Raw genomic sequence first — 22,475 nt, forward strand, 5'->3', positions numbered from 1 at the left:
GGAGAGACTGGGGGAGCTGGGGCTCTTCATCTAAGAGGAGACTGAGGGGTGACCTCATTAACATTTATAAATATGTAAAGGGTGAGCACCAAGAGGATGGAGTCAAGCTCTTCTCAGTGATGCCCAATGACAGGACAAGGGGCAATGGGTAGAAGCTGAGGAACACTGGAACAGGCTGCCCAGAAGAGTTGTGGAATCTCCATCTCAGGAGATATTCAAAACCCACCTGGATGTGTTCCTAGGTGATCCTGCTCTGGCAGGGGGGTTGGACTAGACCATCTTTCGAGGTCCCTTCTGGCCCTTAACTTCTGTGATTCTGTGAAATACTTTTGATAGAAATTAGGGATAACCAACAAAAGCTTCCTAGCTTTTGTGGAGTTATTCTAGTTGAAATTAAATACGTGGCATCATCATTTTAATTTGACACTACTAAGCTTATCCTTTGGTATGCAATGCATCATGCAGCAGCAAACCCAGTGATCTCCAAGTGCGTAAGTCGGCTTGAAAGCAGTTACATGGTGCATGAAAACACCACAGCAGAATATTCAGATACTAGTTCAGGACTTCAAGCAAGTATTACATACAAGACCAGACCTTTTTGAGTTGAGTCTGCTCAGGCGAACATGATTATTTGATGTCTGGACGAAGTATGGCTTGCTTCCATCAAATCTGCTTCCGCGCTTGCTATTACACAGACGAACACCCTGTCTCCTTAACTACTACTGACTGCACAGACGCTCTGGAGAATTAATAACCCTACCGGAAAGATCAACTCGGCGCTGGAAGCTACCAGTGCATTCATGGTCCAGGATTCCCCCACCCCGCAAAGGCTCGGGAACACTCGATAACCCTGCGGCAGAGCACCGCCGCGCCGACTGGCTTTCGCTGGCAAACCCGCTGGCGCCGGCCTTGAAGAGGCCACTCCCGCCCTGCCTCGGAGGCGGCTGCCAAACCAGTCTCCTCAGGCGGCTGCCACAGCCCTCACGCCTCGGGCAAAGGCAAAGAAAAGAGCCGCCGGGCGGAGGCGAGCGGGCAACCGTGCGCTTCCCGCCGCACCCCGCCTCACGCCTACTCCGCAGACGCTCCCCTTCTGCCCTCCCTCCCTCCTCAGCGCCCCGAGGGGCGCCCGGGCCCGCCCGCGAGGGGCGGAGCGGCGCGTGCGGGCCCGCCTCGCTTCCTTTGTGCTCGGGCAGCTAGCGGCAGCCGCAGTTGCCGTCGCTTCTACTGTAGGCAGCGCGTTACCCTTCTCCCGCTTCTTCTCTTCTTCTCCCTCCCCCCTCTCCCGCTCCCTCCTTTCCTATTCCCCCTCCCTTTGCCACCCTTACCGCCGCTTTCTCCTTCCCCTGCGTGCCCTCCCGCTCGCCATGTCGCTGGGAGCCGGGCCGGAGGCGGGTTTCTCTAGCGAGGAGCTTCTGACCCTGCGCTTCCCCTTGCACCGCGCCTGCCGCGATGGGGACCTGCCCGCCTTGTGCGCTCTGCTCCAGAGTTCGCCCCGCTCCGACTTGGCGGCTGAGGATTCCTTCTACGGCTGGACGCCCATCCATTGGGCCGCGCACTTCGGCAAGGTGGGGCCCAGCTCGGTCGGCGGGAGTCGCGGGGGGGGTGGTGGTGGGGTTGTGAAGGGGAAGGAAGGCGCGAGTCCCGCTCGCGCGCAACGCGGCGCCATCTTAGCCCCTTGCGCGCGCTCTGCCGGGAGGCGGCCGCCGCGCTGCCTGCCCTGTCCTGCCGTGCGTTGTTCTTGAGAGGATCGCGCGGGAGGCCAGAGCTTCTCTTCTTCCCCCGCGGTCATCCGGCGGTGGTGGGGAAGATTACAGGGCTGGTGGCACCTGCCCTCTCCAAATCTTTCATCCTCTCTCCGGCAGTGGGAGCGGCTCCTCTTTTCCGCTTGCCTTGCCGGCAAACTGGCTGACAGGAGCGGCCCTGGGTCTCACAGCTGGGCTTTCAAAAGGCACCCGTGTCACCGGTACAGGGCGGCGGGAGCCAATGGGGAGGAGAAGGGGCAGGGGGCTCCTCCCACGCTGACCCTCTCCGGACCTTCCCGGCGGGCGCCGACCTGCTGAGGCAAGAGAGGGCGCCGAGGCGTCGGTCCGTTCCAAGCGTCCCTTCTAACCCACCCTGTCGTCGTGCTGCATGCTTTGTCTGCAGAGTCTAGGCATGGTCCTTATTGTCCTCTGGCTCCACACCTGGAGACTGCTTTGTTGTGGTGCCTGTGTTATGACTACCGGCTCATTAGGAGTTCAGGAAGAAGATGCTTCTGCCTGTAAAGCACTCCTCTGTTGTCTTCAGTATGAAAAACAAATGTGGTTTGTATGCGCGCAGATACGAGTACGGCATTAACTGCATTGGCATCGTTGCAATGCAGAAAACATCCAAATACAAGTAGCTACGCGAACTTTAATGTCTTAAGATGAGTGGTATTTTAACTTACTGTTTTTATGTAGGCCTTACCCGTTTCTAATGTAGCAGAATTTCAGCCTAGGGAGTCCCAGTTTGTAGTGTCGATTGTTTTGTTGTTGTTGTTTTTTTGTCATCGATTTGTCGGAGTTATACGGTTTTTTTTTTGTTGTTCTCCGTGCCATTTCCAATATATTTGTTTATTGTTTGTGTTCCGGAGAACGAAAATTAATGTACTCAGGATATCGTTTCTATATGTAAAGTGCTTGTTTGAGAAATATTTTGGAAACTCAGTGAAGTAGTCCTTAAAAACCAAAACCTAAAGCAGCCTTTTATCTGTGCTAATAGTCTAGACTACTATGAGTGCCTTGAGTTTTACCTTGCAAGTATGCTCATAGAAAATGTGAAGATACTAATTTGGTGTCAACAGCCTTCTGTTAACCTTTTTCCAATCTCAAAAAAATTCCTCTTTGGTATGAAGGGAAATTTCTCTGCATGTGGCAGTCTCGCTTTTTGTCTTGGAAGTGTGAGAGTTGTATTGTGATTTTTCCTTTAAGCATCTTTAGTTTTCTACTAACCATGCCAGGTTATGTGACTTCTTTGTGTATATTCTACTTTCTGTTGAAGAGACTTGTGGAAACAGCTAACAAAGGGAACAAGTCAGCTTGCAAGATACTGAATTCATAATTTGTCACGTTCATGCTTAGGTATCAGAAAAATTGGATCGCTGGTTTTGTTGCTTCATATAAAGGGGGGGAAAAAGCCTGTCAAGTGAAATGAGACTTAAGAAGATGACATGGGCTATGAATAGGTTTTATACATTTTGTGTATATGTAGTTTCTTGGAAACCTTGTGACAAAGTCCAGGCAGTTTTGACTTAAGGAAGTTATCTGCATGTTTTACAATCTTATTAGGTAGTGTTCCTTTTTCTGAGCTGGACTACACAGAAGGCTTGAAAAAGTTACGTTAATGTAATTGGATTCCAAACTTTACTTCATTTGTGTTTTGTGTGGCATAGTTATACTTTTACCAGTTAATAAACGATTGCCAACAGTGAAACAACAGCTGCTCTTAGTAGACATTCATATGCATGCCTTATATTTTTATTTATGGCATGTTTTTTTTTTCCCCAAACTCATCAAAATTTCAAATGAAGAAGTTCCTTCTTTTTCTCAAAGTATCAGAGCTTTAAAATGTTAATTTTTGGAATGTTCATTAATACTTAACAGGAATCTTTCCACTACCTCACTCTCCCCATGCCCCCCCCTCTGATTTTCGTGGGATTTCATTCATTTATTTTTCTTTCCCTGAAAGTAATAAAGTGGTGGTGACAGAACTTCATGTCTGTCCTGACATTTAGCAGCACGGTCCACCAGATGTATTAGTTTGAGCTGTAGCTCTGTAGGAGGTTAAAATGACAAAATGGATACAGTTCCTTTCCAGAAAAGGTCCTTGTGGAACAACTTGTTGTAAGCAGCACAATCTAAACAAGTTCCTATGTGTACATACACAGGTGCACACACATAGTGTACCAGGTCTAGGGTTGGGGAACTTCAGCAAGAAGATGATGTCTTTTTCTCCTTACCTATTGATCAGTTTCTACATAGAAGAAAGCTCTCATTTGTATCAAATGACAGTACAAAATCATTTTAGAATAAAACTATGTAGGCCTACATTCTTGTATGCAGTTGTAGATGTGCCACAATAAGACAGTCGCAGCAACAGTCAAGTTGTTAGAAATTAATATGTGAATGAGGAAAAAGCTCTCTTTTGGAGGGGAATACTGATACAACGATAGTATCAACAAAGATGAAGTCTTAAGACTAGGCCTTCTGGTGTAGTAATGGTTTCTAATGTTGCAATACCAGGTTTTAATGACAACATGGACCTCTGTCTAGAGGCAGTATCAAGCCCAAATGTACTTGCTGTACATTGTGTTGGGTATCACTGCTGGACTTTGAATTTACAGGACATTCCATGACTAGAGAAGTAATCGTATTCTGAGATGGAAATTAATTCCCGTTAGAATTGCTGTATTCCAATTACAGTTAATTATATAGTACCCTAAATTGCCCTGGCATTCTGTAGATTTCTGAGAAGATCAGTCAGAATGTAAAATTGTTAACAATCCAGAAAGCTACCAGAGGCAGAAAATGAAGGACTTGCATAAGAAATTACCAAAGTCTGTTAATTTACTTCATCTTCCACACACCTTGATTTAAATGTTCTCTTTAACTGCTTATGTATTTTCTCTGTCCACATACATTTGCTTGTGCTCTTCTCCTACTTTTGATTTTACCATTTGACTGTTTACATTATAGGAAGCAAAACAATCGTAAGCACATTCTGTTTCTTTTGGAACAAAAGTATTACAGATAAAAATGCCTGTCTCTTCCTTGGAATTTTGCCAGTATAATGACCTATGTGGAGGCCTGTCTTTCTTCTTAATTAAATCAGTTCAACTTCTGTTTTAAATAAAACAATATGATGGAAAATATAGTCTAAAAAAATATTTAATGGAGGAGGGACTTGTGTGTCCTGAGCTCAAGCATAAATAATCAGGTGAGGTATTGGATTTTATGTGCCTTTCTATCCATTAAAGTAATTCATCTGTTCCTCCATAATGCAGATCTTTCTGACAGTTATGATTCAGAAGACACACACTTAAGCTTTTAATGGGATGAAACGTCCTGCAAGAGACAATGGGGGAGAGGGGAAGAATTGCATACAAGAGAAAAACACCAACATATAAACATGAAATTCTAGAGACAGAATTACAGAATTGTTCTGGCTGGAAAAGGCCTCTAAGGTCATCAGGACATGGTTTGGTGACCATGGTGATGTTGGGTTGACAGATGGTTTTGAAGCGCCATATTTACACTTTTTTTCTATAACTCTAGAGAAGGTGACTCCACTTCCCTGGGCAACCCATTCCAGTGCCTGACCACCCTTTCAATAAAGAAATATTTCCCGATACCCAATCTAAACCTCACCTGGTACAATGTCAGGCCATTTCCTCTCCTTCTGTCACTGGATACTAGGGAGAAGAGACTGGCCTCTACTTCACTAAAACCTTTCAGGGAGGTGTAGAAACCAGCGAGGTCTCCCCTCAGCCACCTCTTCTCCAGACTACACAATCCCAGTTTCCTCAGGTGCTCCTCATAAGACTTGTTCTCCAGGGCCTTCACCAGCTTTGTTGCCCCTCTCTGGACACACAGCAGCATCTCAACTCTTTTCCTTGTAGTGAGGGGCCCAAAACTGAATGCAGTATTCAAGGTTCAGCCTCACAGGGGCAAGTATGGGGCACAATCACTTCCCTGTACCTGCTGGCTACACTGTTCTTGAGACAGGCCAGGATGCTGTTGGCTTTCTTGGCCACTTGAGCACACTGCTGGCTCACATTCAGACGGCTGTCAGCCAGCACACCCAGGTTTTCTAGTGCTGGGCAGCTTTCCAGCCACTCTACCCCCATCCTGTAGTGTTGTGTGTGGTTGGTGTGAACCAAGTGCAGCACTCAGCTCTTGGCCTTTATTCTGCCCATTGATCCAGCCTGTCCAGGTCCCATTGCAGTGCCTTCCTACCCTCAAGCAGATGGACACTCCTACCCAATTTAGTGTCATCTGCAAACTTACCAAGGCAGCATTCAGTCCCCTCATCCAGGTCATTGATAACGCTATTGAAGAGAACTGGCCCCAATACTAACCCCCGGGGAGCACTGCTAATGACATGCAGCTCTCTTACAAAACGGCTTCAAACAGTGCAAGATGACACTGGTGAAACACAGTGTTTTTCCCCTTTCAAGTGATGGGCCATAACGTCAGTCTGGTTCTGGAAATTGTTTTAGCCCAGTTTCTGTGCAGGAAATATACTTTCCTGAAGTTACAGTGCTTGTGTGAGGCTGTTTTCAAATTAATTCTATTAAAAGTATTTTTGTTTAAAAACTGGCTGATTTCCACACCCCCCACCCCCATTTATAGTAGAGGAATCTCTTGGTGTGGCTGTTTCTTTCCATCACTTTGCTTATTAACAATTGTGTTACAATTATTAGGGATTAGCAGCAATATTAGGGTTACTAGCATGTGAACACCAAGGAAATTCTAAGACAATACAAAATGTATTTGGGTAGTCTGTCATGAAATATTTTTGTTAGTAAAAGTACTTGTTTGCTTTTGAAAAAGTACTTTGTGTCTAGTAATGTTGGAGTTTATGGAGGTAGAATCACTCACTAATATTGCAGTATTTCACTTACCCTCACCTTTGTGCATTTACTTCCTGTAATTAGTGAGTTAATGGTACTTTTATGTCCAGTGTCAAGCGTGTTACCATCCAAAAAAGTACTTTTGTATACCCTGAAGAATAGAGTTTGTATGTGTTTGCTTGAACTGTATGGGGGAGGGAGCAATTGAAATTCACATTATATGTGCAAAATTAATACAAAATCCGTCACTACAGTGGTTGTTACTTTCACCTTCTGTATGTAATCCAGCAAGATCAGGAGTTTACAGGTTAAAAAAAAAAAGGACTGACACACAGCAGTAGAGAAGAACATATGAATAATTATGCTGCTGCCTGACTTTCTGATGCTTTTTAACTTCTCTTTCATGGACAGACTATTCCATAGCCATGATGTGGGCAGCAAATATTAACTGTGAGAGACTGACCCTTAGGTTTTTGTTTTATATGAACCAGTGCCCCGAGTCAGCATGGTGGGTTTCGTTTTACTGTTGTGTGTATGCGCTGCTGTTTGTTTTCTAACCATAATAAATGGAAGCCTAGACTAAATTGTTTGTTTTAGCATAATGCATTCCTTTTCCTATCAAACAAAAAAGCAATGTTACTGTGTGACAGGAAAGGAGCTTTTTTTTTTTTTCTCTTTTCTTTACTATTTTTGAAAGTTGAGGTCATTCTGGCTGTGGTTTTCCTAGCGTCTACAAATGTGATGTTATGAACATTTAAAAATAGTAACTGGGTATCTGACATTTCTGGTTAGTATGCTCAGAAAATAAAATAATATAGTCTGACAAAATACTGCATTTAAAAAATTTATTTTCCAGAAAAAACTATTTCTTTTGGTGTTGTCACAAACATGCAGCCCATCTCATGTTTTACAGGTCTTCAGCTAACAGTAGTAATTTTCCTTAGCAATATGTTTCTGTTACACAGAAAACGTTAAAGAAACTTAAAATCTTCCTTGTTTTTTCCTGGTTTACTTTTCTCTAAACTTTCCTGAGAATTCATCTCTGTGTCTCCAAACAACAGTCTTGTTTTGGCAAACATTATCTAATAATGTCTGTTTAGTATCATATTTGCAGCTTTGCTCGGTCAGAGCCTTTTTTTTCTTTTCTTTTTTTCTTTTCTCCTCTCCTCCTAAACAAAAGCAGACCAAGTATCTTCTGTGTTACATCTGAGATATTTATGCCCTCTTTTCCCCCATTCCAAAAAGATACTTTGCAGGTAAGGCCAAAGGAAGAAAATCCTAATGTTCATATTCTTTCTTGTTTTGCTTCCATATAGTCCTATTAGTAAGTTTAGCTTTTCCAGGGTTTATGTGTATATATCTTTATTTGAGCATGTGCCAGTTGTCATAACACACCTGTGTAACGTTTTTTTCATGTACTCCTTCCTGTCTTTGTAGTTGGAGTGCCTGATGCAGTTAGTAAGAGCTGGAGCTTCTGTAAATGCCAGTACAACACGTTTTGCTCAAACACCAGCCCACATTGCTGCTTTCGGAGGACATCCACAGTGCCTGAATTGGTTGATTCAAGTAGGGGCCAACATAAACAAACAGGTATGGATTCACGTGTATTTCATGTCTGCATCTAGCTTTGGAAGGAGAGTGTCAGTCCCTTTTTACTACATATATGATCCTTACATTCACATACAGATAACGTTATTTTTAACATCAGCTGAAGTTAAATGACTTCACTATCAGTTAAAGACCTTTTTCATTGTAGTAGATATAGGATTAATAAGTGTCCTTTAAGCCACTAAAGGTTTGGAGAACATTTGTTTCAGGAGTTGGACGTCTTGCTACTTTGTGAACAAAATGGTTTGCACTGGTGTTGGCAGCATTAGCAAACACACTGGTATTGTAATGCCTCTAGGGCAAAGAGAGGACTAGTGAGGAACACAATTCTCATGATATACATTAAGAATTGAAAAATTCACCATGACCTACAGCACTGCGAGACCTTTGCAGTACTTCATGATTCGGTCATACCTCTAACTAGTTAGGTCTGCCGTGGTGTATTTTATAGTGCAACTAGTTTCATACTGTAACCCTTTTTAGAGTATTCCCAGCTTTTCTAGTAACTTACTGCAAATAGATCAGAAACGTGTACTTTACTAACAAAGACAGAATTAGGTTTTTAAATTTTTTTTAATTTAATTTTTTAAAAATGCTTTTCCATTACTTCTGCTGTTAGTATGGATTATGACTTACTTCTTAGCTGAGAGTGTACTAATGGAGCAAAACTCCTGTAAAGAACTATTGTACTCTGGTACAGTAACAAAATCAAGTGCTTAAAACTAACATGGTTTTTGAGAAACCATTTGGAGTACTGAGTGGATCTATTATATATGCTGGCCATGCATAATATGTGCCTTTATAACAGTACTGAAAATTACTGTTTGTAGTATTCTATGAGAGTAATTAATACTACAGCATATGCATTTGCATAAAGCTATAGTATAGCACAGTATCCATAAAATGTCTGGTATGTTAAATCCTGTATCATACTTTTATTAAAATATTTAATGGCCAGACTCTTCTGTGCAATAGAGTTAAGTCTGCTGAAGAATTTGAACATTTGCATTTCTAGAGTTTGGTTATTTATTTTTTTTAAGCTATGCAAAAATAAGAAATGGGGAAGTTTGTGTTGAGTTTTCAGAAAAGAAGGCTGGTGCATTGAGAACAGCTGTGAGACACCAGGAGAATTGTAGAAACAATGAAGGTGACTGGATGCAGAGGCTATAGATCGCATCTTCTCCTTGATACCTGACAAACATAACTTACGCAATAAGTTATTGCTGCATAGTGGTAGAATCTTCAGAAGAGAAAATACAAGAACTATAAATGCATCTGGAGACCAGGTAAGAATATAAAGAAATGGGGATTAGAGAGGAAACATGGCATGCACAGAGTAAAGATGTACAAATATCTGCTAAATGAGAAGAGAAGAATGAATGAAAATGAATGAATGAGAAGAATGAAAGTTTCCAACTAGGAGGATAAAGAGAAGAACTGACCAGTGAGGTTGAAATGAAGTTGAAGAGCAAGCTTGATGTCCTGGAACTTCTAGTGAGTGAGGTTAGAGCAAAGAAGAAAGTAGCAGCTAGCCCACAAAAGAAGATGAGAAGAGTGCAGAGAGATCCCTCCATGGGCAGAGGGCAACATTCAGATGACTGTAAAGGCAAGCAGAAGACAGTATAATATGCAATTAAAAGCAGGCAGGAAACTCATTCCAGCTTAAAGAAGCTGCCAAGACTAGTCAATGATTCAGGAGTCATTATAAATCAATGGCCTGTCACCAGACCAAATCCAAATAATAGGTCTGGGGTCCTCCATAGGAGGGAAAAGTTGTAGTTTTTCTAAAGTGTTTGACCAGATAGTGATGCTAGTATCCTGTAAACTTCTAAGGGCAGATTTAGGTATTGACAGGCAGAGGACAGTAATACGGATGAGAGTTGACACTGTTGAAGTCTTGTGTGGTGTTAATGGTAGGCTCAGATTGCACCTGAATGTAAGAACTTCTTTGCCTTCACAAAATACTGATTGAACATACAGGAAGAGGTATTTTAGTTCAATGACAGGAGGGTAGCTCTTGTTAATTAAAATGGTCATAGAGACAAAATAGTTTCTTAAATTCTTTGTTAGGATGCAACTGGTCTGCCACACTGGTTTCACATGCATGAGCTCTGAAAGTTTGTGTACCTTGGTGGTACCTACAGCAGCAAACTCATCCCACGGATATTTGGAATTGTTCATACATGGCTATGTAAAGCATAGTGCATGCTTTGCTCTCCCCACTTCCTTCTACTGTTTATTGACTTGCAGTCACATTCTACTATTCTTGTTTGATTTGAACTCCTTAATAAATGAGCTTGGGTCCTTACTTAACTTCCAAGCACTTCCAAGTAATCATCTAGGGCTTCCACCCACACTTTTGAGCTTTTGGAGCACTATTTCCTGATGTGTATTTTGTTTGTTCCTTCCAGCTCGCTGACTGAAGCTGTACTTCAAACAGATATAGTCACTGACTAATGCTTGTGTGAGGACAAGTGTTCCATGGACACACTGGATACAAAACACATGCTGAGAAAGATCCTGGAATACTTGATATTTAAACTAGTAAAACTTTCCTTCCAAACTGATTCCTGGTTATTTGCTACAGACTAACCCATCATCTCTGGAAAAAGAAAAGGATAGCTTCCGAAAAGGAATCCACTCAAGTCTCTCAATCTTACCGTAAACCTCCGGAACTTCATAGAATTTGCATGCATGCTTTCTCATACCTGCCCTGAGGTATTGTATTTCAGCCCATGTCTGCCCTAAGTTTAGGAAAACTTGAAAATGCATTATCTTAGTGCTGGTGACAGTTGTCCAGGATATTTCTTGGGCAACAGCGTGTCCCAACTGCACCTTGCCCCACAAATAAGTTCTGTGAGTATATACTGTGATGCTCAGCCCTCTTTCTATAATAACTATATGTGCTGGCTTGAATCATCTGTCTCTCTTCATGATCTGTGGGCAGTTCTTTCCTGCCCAGGATCACAATAAAAGTTAGCAGGACAAAGCCAAAGTGCCAAGCAATGATCTGCCTGTTCCTATCCAGCAGTGACCTCCAGAGAAAGTTCTACTGTTTTTATTTCCACCCCTCCTCCCCCAGTGGGTAGTGCCTGTTAACAGTTTTTAATCATATTATTCAAGACCTGCATCTGCCTACCTGCCTAGTTCACTGTAACAGTTCAAAGCAATAATACTGCTGCTTTCCCTGAGGTTGTTTTTTTCATATATACTTGCCACAATGCAGATTGATTTCAAGCTGTTAACATCAGGTAATCCATGAGTGCTTTTTCATTAAAAAGCCTGGTATTTCATTTAAATATACTTTCCTCCTAGCATCAGCCTAGGAAACATTTCTATTGTATGTTGCCTGTGTTGACCAGCTAAAAAAAAACTCAGTTTTGTGTGGCCTGTCTTAAGGAGAAAGGATGAGAAATACTGCATCCTTAGAGATTATGCCAGCTTACTTTTCATCCAGCCAGCTCGTATCCTGTGGCAGTGATGGCAAAGAGATTTAGGAGGGTTAGACTACCCATGCTATTAAGAACTGTAAGCACTGATATTCTTGGTAGGAAGGAAGAAAACGCTTATTTCTTTGGTATGTTAAAGTTTTGTACTTTAAACAATAATTTGGACTAAGTCTGGGTGAAATACTTAATCAGTTATCATCTGCAGTCAATATTCAGGAGAAACCATTGTGAATTCAAAGCACTTTTAGTAAAGAATGAGAAAAAAATACTTTGTTCTCCAGCTTCTACTTCTTGGCTTTAAAAAGGATAGGATACTGGGTCTAAACAGCTTTTGTAAATGTGGTCAGGTGATATAACTTGAAATTCAGTCAGTTGAGTTAAAGAATGGAGTTACCTTGTATTTCTTGTCGGGTAAAATAGTGTTTTTATCTTAGCACCATACAGCCCCCAGGGGGTTGAGGGAGATCATTGGAAAGGAAAAATGGGAAAAGCCATGGGCTAAGATAAAGATTATTTAATAGGTCAAAAAAGAAAACAAAGAAAAACAAATCCAAGCAAATCAATGGATGACAAAATAAATAAAAAATTAAGTTAAAAAACACACACCACAATGAAAAATTCTCACAGTTGCTCACCACTAGCTGATGGATGCCCAGCCAGTCCCCAAGCAGCAGCAGCCCCTCACCAAGCTTTTCTTGTTAAGTATGTTGTCATATGGTGCGGGATATTCCAATAATCATTTTTGGGTTAGGTGTTTCAGTTGTGTCAACTTCCAGCCGCTTGTGTACCCCTAGCATGCTGGAGCTCAAATATCCCATATTATCAACAATGTTCTTAGTACAAATCCAAAGTACAGCACCATACCTGCTACTATGAAAAAAAAAAATGAACTCTGTCCCAGCCAAATGCAGTACACATAGCTGAAAGCTTTCAGTGTAAATGTGCATGGAGCTTTTTAGCTTTTTGTTTTAAAAATAAGTATTTTCAGGTAAGTAATCCTTCTTTGTAAATGATACAAAGGTACCAGTGAAATTAACTGAATCCTATCCAGAGACATGGAACTTGGAAAACAAACCAGGAAATCTGCTCTAAGTTCAACTTGAAGATCCTAAAGCCAACAGAAATTTTGATGCCGAGAAAGACGGAAAATAGAGTCAATAATAGCTGTAGACTGAAGTGGAAAAATAACCACATCTAAAAGAAGCTTGGGAATGAGAGAGTCTATCAGTACCAGAAATGTCTTTTGAGGTTAAGCAACGTAGTGACGGAAAGCAAATTGATAATGATGCCGACAGAGATTTACTGAGAAAACAAATTTTAGCCAAAAAAAGCAAGACTCTTAGCCACATAAATAGAAAAGGAAATAAGGAAGGAAGCTAAATACTTCTAAGAGTAAAATCAAATAGAAGTCAAAGGTGATGTAGCTGTGACCTCAAGCTAGAGAGCACTGCCAATGCTCCTCCAACGGAAAGGAGGAAGGCATCTGGCAGTGTCAGTGAGTTGCAAAAATAAGTGTGCCTATGATACCTCATGGCTCTTAAGAGCACTATGTGCAAAATAACAAGCCACAAAAACAAGTGAAGAAACTTGTGTTGTCTTGATGCCAAATTAATAAAACTCAATTGGTCTTTGCTCATTTATTTGCCGCATGGATTCTGGACTGTGAGATGAGTTTGAGCTGTTGGTGCAGTGTTCCATCATCAGAAGAGTAAATGGGACCCTGAAACATTCTGCTGTAGATCTGAAATGACAATACACGTCAGTGATGTTTCATTATATCAAACTAAAGTATATATGAGAACTGTGGACAATTTGAAAGATCATGAGGTATTATCAAGGATAATTAGGGATTTGTAGAGCCCCTCAAAATAAAACAACTTTCTTTGCTCTGCATGGCCAGAAAAAAAAGATAGGAAGGTGTCTTATGCATGAAAATGTACTAGCAAACTCTACAATCACATCTAACAATTTGCTCTTAGAAACTTCTTGGGAAAACTTCTGGTTTATGTTGCTTGTTTTGTTTGGTGGCATCCATTACTGTTGTTGATCAAACCAGAATTGTTCTGAGACTCATAGAGTACTTTATTTTCCTCTGTGTACTTCATTTTGGACATAATTGAAAAAGGGGTGAACTTAGTGGGGAGAGTTGGTTGTTTTTTGTTTGGTTGGATTTTTTTTTTCCCTTTCATTCCAGCACATAACTCAGAGATCATTCCTTTGTAGAGCTAGGCAACTAATGTACAAACTATTTCAACACAAAAAGTGTAGTCCCGTAGGAGAACTTCCAAAAAAGGTGACGTTAGCAATGACTAAAATTTAGGTGCTTTAGTGAAACCAAATGCTATCTAAGTATTAATCTTTATATTCTGATTTCTGTAAGTTTTTTCTCAATTCCTTTGTAGAAGAGACAAACTTCTCTGGGACAGTGATTGGAAGAAGCTGTTCTCAGATATGTTCTCTTCAGAGATACTATACTTTCTGGTGGTTAGTGACAGGATTTTTTGCCACTATAAACATAGCTTATTGTTGTAATGCAGTGGTGAGGGTTGCTTTTGCAAAGGTCTGTTTCAATCCTTCTAGTATTTTCCCACAGCATTACTTCCTAATTCTGTTCTCTAGATCTTACTGTGGCTAATATGTTAGGTTTATGAAGCTAGTAGTGACTTTTGTCCTCTTAGTCATATGTATGGCTAGCTAAGTTAACTTCCCCTAAACTTAACTTTATATGGAATTATTACCCTTTTAATTAGGTTTGGGTCTGTAAATACTAATGCTAAATAGAAAAGACAAATTGCTTCTTATCTGCACTTTCACCTCCATAACAAAAGTTGGGGGGAGGCAGGGAGGAGGAAATAATAACTAAATAATTAATTGTGGACAGCTTCTGTGATAGGAAGGTGTGTTATACTACAGAGAAAGCCTTCATGCATAAATCTGTCTCAAATGAATTTCCATGAATAAATAATAATTTAATTGTATTCCCTGTTAAATATTTCTGTCTTCCTGTAGCTTCAAGGAAATTTGCAAATAGGGGAAATTCTAGCTTTGTGTCAGCTTCAGCAATTTTCCTTAGTCTGTAAGAAGGTAAATTTTGTCTGATAACATTATTGTTCCCTCCTGGGGGAGCCAGGTGGTTCACTGTGTAGCTGAATATATATCTTTAAGCATTGCTAAACTGATTTACTCTCAGTGGATTTGTAACTTGCTGGGAATATATTTTGCCATGTGAAATATGTGGCAAGTAGAAAACTTGAGTGTATAGCACATAGTCCGATATTAATCTTCAAGTTACATTTATATAGTCTAAAAGATTCACAGGTTTTTGGCAGACAATTCAGAACACTGCCGTCTATCTTGACATAGTATGATCATACTTTAAATATATTCACATTTCAAATAGAGCCAAACTGTAACCATTACTGTAGACCTAGGTGTGAACAGTGTCGTGTGAAAACTGGTGAGTCAGTGGAAGGGCTGTGTTACTTCAGTAGCTATTGCTGAAAATGTAATAAAAGCAGTGGGGAAGCACAAAGGAGGCATGTACAGTTAGAACATGTTTAGTGTTAGTGGAGCTGACAAATGTCTGTCAAAAACGTGGAAAGGAAAAGGATAGTGAAGAAAGAAAAAAAAAACAAATAAAAACATTCCACAGACTTGCTATGCATTGAGAGTTGAAGACTGTGATAATTAAGTAATATGAAAAATGAGTAACTGAACATTTACTTCCTACTTCAAGTACATATGTCATTACAGATTCTTCTCTGTGCTTCTTGATACTGATGGTTAATTAAAAGTACTGAGTTTGAGCAGGAGCCTGTAGGTTTTGATGCATGGAATTTACCACCTGCTTGCCAGCTGCATTTGTAAAGTTGCTGCAGATTCTTCTTGTTACCTGAGGAAGATAGTCTGTAGAGAGGAGTTGCCTGAAAAGCAGTAGGCTGCTGGAAGTATGTTTGCATGTAGTATGAAACCCCAAGTGATTTGCTGTGCTATTTTAGCATGGTAGAATGTAAATGAAGATAGAAAAAAAGAAGCATATAGGACATAAGTCAAAGCGTGTATGTCAGGAGAGATCTGGCCTTTCCTATGAACTCTGGGCATATTCCTATTACAGCAAAGTTATGCATACATACACCTCACCTGTCAAATATTTATGGTGCAGTGCAGTACCACATGTCAGCAAGATCTGAAAGTAGTGTAGTCCCACAAACTCAGCCATGATACTTCTGAATTCAAGATGCCTTGCTCAGTCCAGCACTGGGAAATAAAAGGGCTAGAAAATGAAGGTGTTAGAATAATCTGTTACTGTGGTGTATGTTATTGGAGGCTTTACCAACTTCTGCTGAATATGACCATGCTGATTGCCTAGTTACCGGATAAGGTTTATCTCGTGAGTTAACTCCCTTCAGCATGATGTTTTGTCAAACACCTAATGTACATGACTGCCCACTGCAAACTTTAAAGTACCTGATGCATTTCCTAGCTAATAAATGTTGCTTTTATGTATCTGCTTTCTAATTTTTATAAAGATTATGCTTGACAAAATGTAGTTTGTCTTTGCAGGATTATGTTGGTGAAACTCCTATTCATAAAGCAGCACGGTCTGGTAGTATGGATTCCATAAGTGCCCTTGTGGCTCATGGTGCGCAAATAGAGTAAGTGAGGTATTTTTTTGTTGTTGTTGATTGTTGTGTGTTAAGCTAACTAACTTAGACCAGTGAACATAGATATACTAATGTCAGAAAGAAAAACCAAAACAGCAGACACTTGATAAAAAGACAGCTAGACATGTTCAACTGTAATGAAGCCCAAGATGTTTGCATGTCTAGTAATATTTTGTTTTATTTGATACCAGTGTGCTATGTTAAGACTGCATTTATATCTGATATATAGTAAAATGAATTATTATATTTCTGTCAAATGACCTCAAATTGTACAGTTTATCTAGTCTGTAGTTATTTTTACAATAAATTTACACCTTGCACTGGTGAATAAAGAAAAACAATGCAAAAGCAACACTATGTGCAAAATTGCATCTCACACACTCTTCACAGTTAGTTAAATACTGTTTGTTAGTATATTGTGTATTTGCCCTGTTAACTTTTTTCTTTAAAGGTTTATGTACTCCAAAAACATTCAGAAAGTCTCACAAACTTTTGCAACTTACAGCATGGACAAAATGGATGCAGTTTTCACCTAGAAATGTTGAGTATAAGCTCTATGGCTTATAATAATGTAAATACTTTGTTTTAATGAGAAATAGCTTTATCTTAAATGGTAACTAGTTACTGTATTTTAACCTGCAATATGAAACTTCTAAGTTGTAAGTGAAATAAGAGTCATGTAGTTAATTTCTTGTTTTACCCTTTGGTTTCCATCTTACTGTTTTTGTAACGCTGCCCTGACAAATCTATTTGTCCATAAAATTTAACTCTTTCAATAATACCATAGAGTATTCAGGAAGCAGAGTACCTTTTAAGTGAATAGTGATGAACAAATTGCTTTATATGGAGAGACTGCTTCATAGACAAATGATACGGAAATAACTTAGGCAGTTGTCTTGGTTAGTTCATAAAATCAGTCTCGTATATTTATAAATTCCTATTTTGCACTCACATTCAGATATCTTAAGATAAACTTGGGTTTAAATTTACAGTGGAATTGAGCAAACCTTAATTATCATCATCAATTAGTATGTAATTCTGTGATTTTTACAAAGCATCCTACCAAAAGAGGAATTGTGGAACTGCATAAACAATGTGAAATGAGTCAGTTAAGAGTCTGCTGTAAAGAAGAGAATGTGTAACATCCATGAGACCTTAAAAATATGTAGCTGAGTAACAGGCTGAAGGCGAAGGCTGCAACTTTTAACTTAGGGAACTTAAATTTTTGCTTTTTAAACATCGTATTTGCAAGCCACAGGCAAAACATTTCTGTAAAACTTGTGAGAGTGATATCTGCCTTTGACCAAAACTCCCTGCAGTAGAAGTAGCGTAGGTTTATAGCAGTTTTAGTGAACAGGAGATAATTTAAATTCTCAGTTTTCTAACTTGGAATTCCATCTGTGTTTTAATAGGATAGATGTCACAAGTTGTATAGGTGATGAAATACCAGACCAGGGATGCAAATGCAGTAGGCTGGTGGAGACAACCCATGTTCAGCCATTTAGAGAATTTAGACTTGGCCTTAGCACCTGGGCAAGCTAGCTAGTGACTGAGTGAGGAATTTTTTCCATAGAATGTAGTTTCTAGGCCCAGTATGTTGAATTAGGCAAAATCCATGTATACAGTTTTGATTAATTTTGATTTATCTAGGTTTGAAAACTAGCCCCATATCTATAATGATTACGTTCATCTCCTGATGTCTGTAACATTATGCAGATGCTCCTTTATTTTATGGCTTCACTGAGATGATAAGTATGGGGTTTGTAGCCATATACTCAAGCCCTATTTTGTATATATTTGTGGAAATTGGAATTGACTATATATAGGACCAAGGCAAGAATTTTATTAAATACAGAACTAAGCACTATCTGGAGCTAAAGTTCTGATCTGTACTGGTGGTGGATATGGCCCTTTTTAGTGGAGATTTGATCTTCTAATCCAGCTTTTTCCTCTTTCTTCATACAGTTAATGTATCAAAATCAAGTTACATGGAGATGCAGATCTTCAAAGATGCAAAGACTCCAAATCTTCAAATACACTGCTTATACCTAATATTTACAGTATACGTCAAATACTGCAGCTTCCCTATTCTATTAAATAGAAAGTAGAACAGGGATGTAAAGTTTTCTCTATTACACTAGTAATCAGTAGTGTAATATTGGAAGAAATGTGCTCTCTATCAAAGTGATTACTGAAATAGTGCTGTTAAAAATGAAGTAACTTGGAATAGTATAGTCTGACATCAATGTTTACCTTATTTCTATTTTATTCACCCCTTTGGTTATATTGGAAACCAAAGAATATTTACAGTAGGTCTAGTAAAGATAGAAGGAGGAATTTTAGTTTGAATAAAACTGCCTTATTTGAATTGTATTAGTTTACTTCATTTCAGGCTTGGTAGTATATTGCTTTTACGTAGAAATATAGCATGTTGCAGTCTCTAAATTTCACTAAGTTGTTGCATTGTTTTCCTAATTGATGAGAGAGAATTTGGGTCTCTATTCCTGTGTAAATTTTGAATAATACTTTAAAATAATACTTGTACCCTAGTGAAAATATTTTGATTTTTTTTGTGGTATTTACCTTCTCATTTTAGCTGAAGCATTTTCTGTGCACAGTATGTCCTACAGCCATAAAAATGGTTGCTCCACTAACTATGGTATTCATGGACCCTTGAAGAGGGGGAAGCAGGTGGTCACAATGTCCTCATATGAGTGAAAAGGTTTGCTGTGTAACTGACTTTTTAATGTGGATAGTACCTTTTAAAGTATCCATTATAACTGCTGGGTTTTCACTAAAAAGCATAATTATGCGATTTATGTATGGTTAATTGTGTATTATTTATTGTGGTGACAAACAAGTGTCCACAGCTCTTAATGGAGGAAAAGCCTTCTTGGTGCCATGTTTTGTTTTACTTTTTCACACCATTTTTGAAATGGGTCTTAATATAGTTATATAGATTGCATTACAGCATATATATATAAATACAAAATTCAACTATAAACAGAGGACACTGTCAAATCAAAAAAAAAACCAACCATGAGCAGATGCAGCTGTTAATCTTACTGATTTGAATTCTCCTCTGTTCCGTGTCCATTTTCATGCAGTTGTGTATTATGTCTACTTATTTCTGAGCAAAAATGCTTCCGCAACTTGTCATTTGAACAGCTGCGTGTTCCTTAGGGACTGATGTAAAGCTATGAGAGAAGTTTCAAACACTCTTCTTATCCCAAGATAAAGGGAAGTGTTAGCTTGTGGGGCAGGCTATGCACCCATTCAGTTGAACGGCAATACTTGCTTGCTTCAGGGCTTTATCATCAAGATGCTTGACTAGTAGCATGGAAAACTGTCAACTTCCCTGCCAGAAAACTTACGGTTTTTGGAAAAATTGGTTTGCATACCATGATGGGATGCTACAAGACAAGGATCCTTTCTGGTTTCTTACACTCTGGTTTCCAGGCTTGAGGAGAATAAGTGACGTGCTGGGATAAATATACTAGTACATCTGTTTCTACCAGATGACAGATTCATATCATGTTGTTGATCTAGTTTAGGCAGACACTTCAGCCACTTTCTCATTAAAGCTGTCTTGCATTCATTTGAATGCGTAAATTCACTCCTTCACTTCCATTTCTATAATGCCAAAAATGTCCTGTCTTTGGTTTTTAGCAAAAACTTTATTCTTGTTCTTTGGCAGTGGCTTCGTTTTGGTTATTCCTTGCAAATTCATTTATCATATTGTTTAAAAACCATCATTATCTTCACAACTTCCATCTTTCATAACAGAAACTTCTCAAATACAGATTTTTGTTTTAATACCACTGGATTAGTCCTTTGTGACATGCTTGTAGTAATTTCTGTTTGAGGTGACGTCTGTTTCACATGTTTTATTGTGACCTCTCCTACGATATCTCTGAGATGTCTTGACTTCTTTAAATAGTCACATTTGTTGAAGAGACAGAAGAATAATGTGTAGATTTCATGATGACAACACAAAAATCAGCTATTCTTTGGTGGTTTAGATTCTCATTATCTTTCCAGATGGGGGAGGAAACTTGCATGGCCTGTTCTCTTGAAGGGCCTGAGGGTTCATAGATCTCTTTCCTTATGTGCTGGGTTGAGGCAGCCCCCTCTCTCCCCACCACGAGCAAGAATAAAAACACTCAGACAAACGGATTGCAAAAGTGATGAAAGTTTAAATAGAAAGCAGTGAATGTTACAGAAAACCCAAAGCGCAGTGACAAAGGAAGATCCCAAAGCAAACCCAGAGGCATCCCATCCCCACCTGAGGGTACACCCGAGACCCTCAGAGCTCCTTCTTCCCCCTCCCTCTGCTGGGCTAGTCTCAGCTGGCCAGGCCTGAGACTGCCCATCCCCCTGTGGCCTTGGGCCTAGCCAGGCCCAAAGCCAGCAGACATCTCCCCCAGTTACCGGCTGGTGGAGGAGGAAGAAAAGAGAAAGTGCTAGACCCCGCACTGGATCTTACAGTGGTGCAAAGAATTATGGTAGGAAATACACAATTTCCTGTGTCCATCCCTCTGGGCTGGACTTCTGGACACAGGAAGTGAACACACCAGGGGGGCACCCAGCTCAAACTGCAACACCTTAGTTTCTAGATTTCTTCCTGATTTTAAAAATGTCTTAGGTAAATATGTGTAGGCTCTTAAAATTTCCTTGCTTTTTATACCTAGTTACCATAACTGTCAAACTTAATATTGAACTGCAGTCCATTTCTGTTGTTAACATTCTTCTCAGGTGCCATTACTGTGTCACCTTTTTACTTCAGAAGCTGTACTGCTGTATTGATTCAGTGTAGATGAATCAACATCCTAGTTTCTTAAGGTCCTTAACCTCATCTTGAGAATAATGCTTCAAGTTCTTACTACTTTTGTTGTGGTTCTTGCCCATTAATTAGTGTGTTATTAATATTTCTGTAATCTGGTACTTTCCAAACTCTCAGGCCACTTCATACATTGCTATTCTTTCAAAATGTGATTGTATGATGTCCAGATAGCAGTTAAACTACTGCATTAACTGCTGTTGCTGCATTACTAGATAGTGCAGTATTGTTGAGGAAAGTGTATTCTTTCATTGTATATAGCAAGCATTTTGTCATTGTATATATTACAAGCATTTTAAGAGCTGTCAGTGTAGTATTCATGTAGTGACTGTTCTGCAGCGTGGAGGCTGCAGATGTTGGAAATCATTCTTCATTAGGTAAATCCTTTCAGAAAGGCAAACTCAGAGTTGTCTGTATATTTCAGTGGTGAAACTCTTTAATTCTCCTACAAAATAATTACAAGTAAAGCTTACTGATTTCATTATGCTTGTGACTATGAACTAAAGTGGTAGTCTGGATTTAGTCTTGAGGAAAGGTTTGGAAATACTGAAGCAGGACATGTGTGATGGATAACTGATAAATCAAAAAGTGGAAGAGAGAGGCTCAGTCTTAAGAGTAAACCAGGATGAAAAAGGATAGTTTTCAGTTACAGCTGTTTGAATAGCTGAGGCAAATTCTTACCACTGAGTTCCTGTTCAGTTTGAGAGTGGCTTGTTACTGGCGGGGATGGAGTAACAATGGTTTCTGATGCGAGTTCAGAAATAGAGAAGAGTGTAAGTGGTTGTACTTTTTATGAATAAATTCTTTGTATTTTGTGACCTTTCTGGAACACAAATTTCACAGAGTATGGGTCAGCTCAGTAGGGGAGCTTATGCATCTGTGATTTAATAGCAGTTTCTCAGCTTCAGTCGAACAGATCTGGATAAGGAACACTGAAGTGTTACCAAGACTTCTAAGTGAGGATAGCTTAGATTTCTGACAGGAATGTTAGGATTTTGGTTTTGTTGGGAGTGATCTGTCTTCACATATGATACTGTGCTGATGTTCATTGTGCACCTTCCCTTCAGACAGGCTATTATTTTCTGTAAGATAAGCTGTTACTGGCAACTGAAACCTGGGTATGGTTAGGTCAGATGGAGAAACAACAGTGTTATAAAAACAGAATTTGGCCAAAGCAAAAGTAAGATACAGTGGAAGACATGAGGGTGCAGTGTATTCCCAAATTCAATATTCTGATTAGTGCTGATGGTTAGTCCTGTCATGGATGGTGATGAGGATATGTGTGAGTGCTTGATTTGCCAATACATTTGGACTGGGTATGT

The 22,475-nt window shown here is 39.7% G+C and overlaps 1 protein-coding gene across 2 annotated transcripts in view; it reads left to right on the forward strand.

Moving 5' to 3' along the window:
* The first annotated feature begins 1,175 nt into the window (after positions 1 to 1,175).
* ANKRD10 (ankyrin repeat domain 10) overlaps positions 1,176 to 22,475 on the forward strand; it is a 39,823-nt gene continuing 18,523 nt past the window's right edge. Inside the window, exons 1-3 of one of the 2 annotated variants that reach the window (XM_054162865.1) lie at positions 1,176 to 1,565; positions 8,030 to 8,182; positions 16,213 to 16,304. In XM_054162865.1, coding sequence (XP_054018840.1) covers positions 1,365 to 1,565; positions 8,030 to 8,182; positions 16,213 to 16,304 — 446 coding nt within the window. In that variant the 5' untranslated portion in view covers positions 1,176 to 1,364. The remainder of the gene's footprint in view (positions 1,566 to 8,029; positions 8,183 to 16,212; positions 16,305 to 22,475) is intronic. The other variant, XM_009898710.2, reaches the window with a different exon arrangement.

The sequence above is a fragment of the Dryobates pubescens genome, chromosome 7 (assembly GCF_014839835.1).
Source record: "Dryobates pubescens isolate bDryPub1 chromosome 7, bDryPub1.pri, whole genome shotgun sequence".
NCBI lineage: Eukaryota > Metazoa > Chordata > Aves > Piciformes > Picidae > Dryobates > Dryobates pubescens.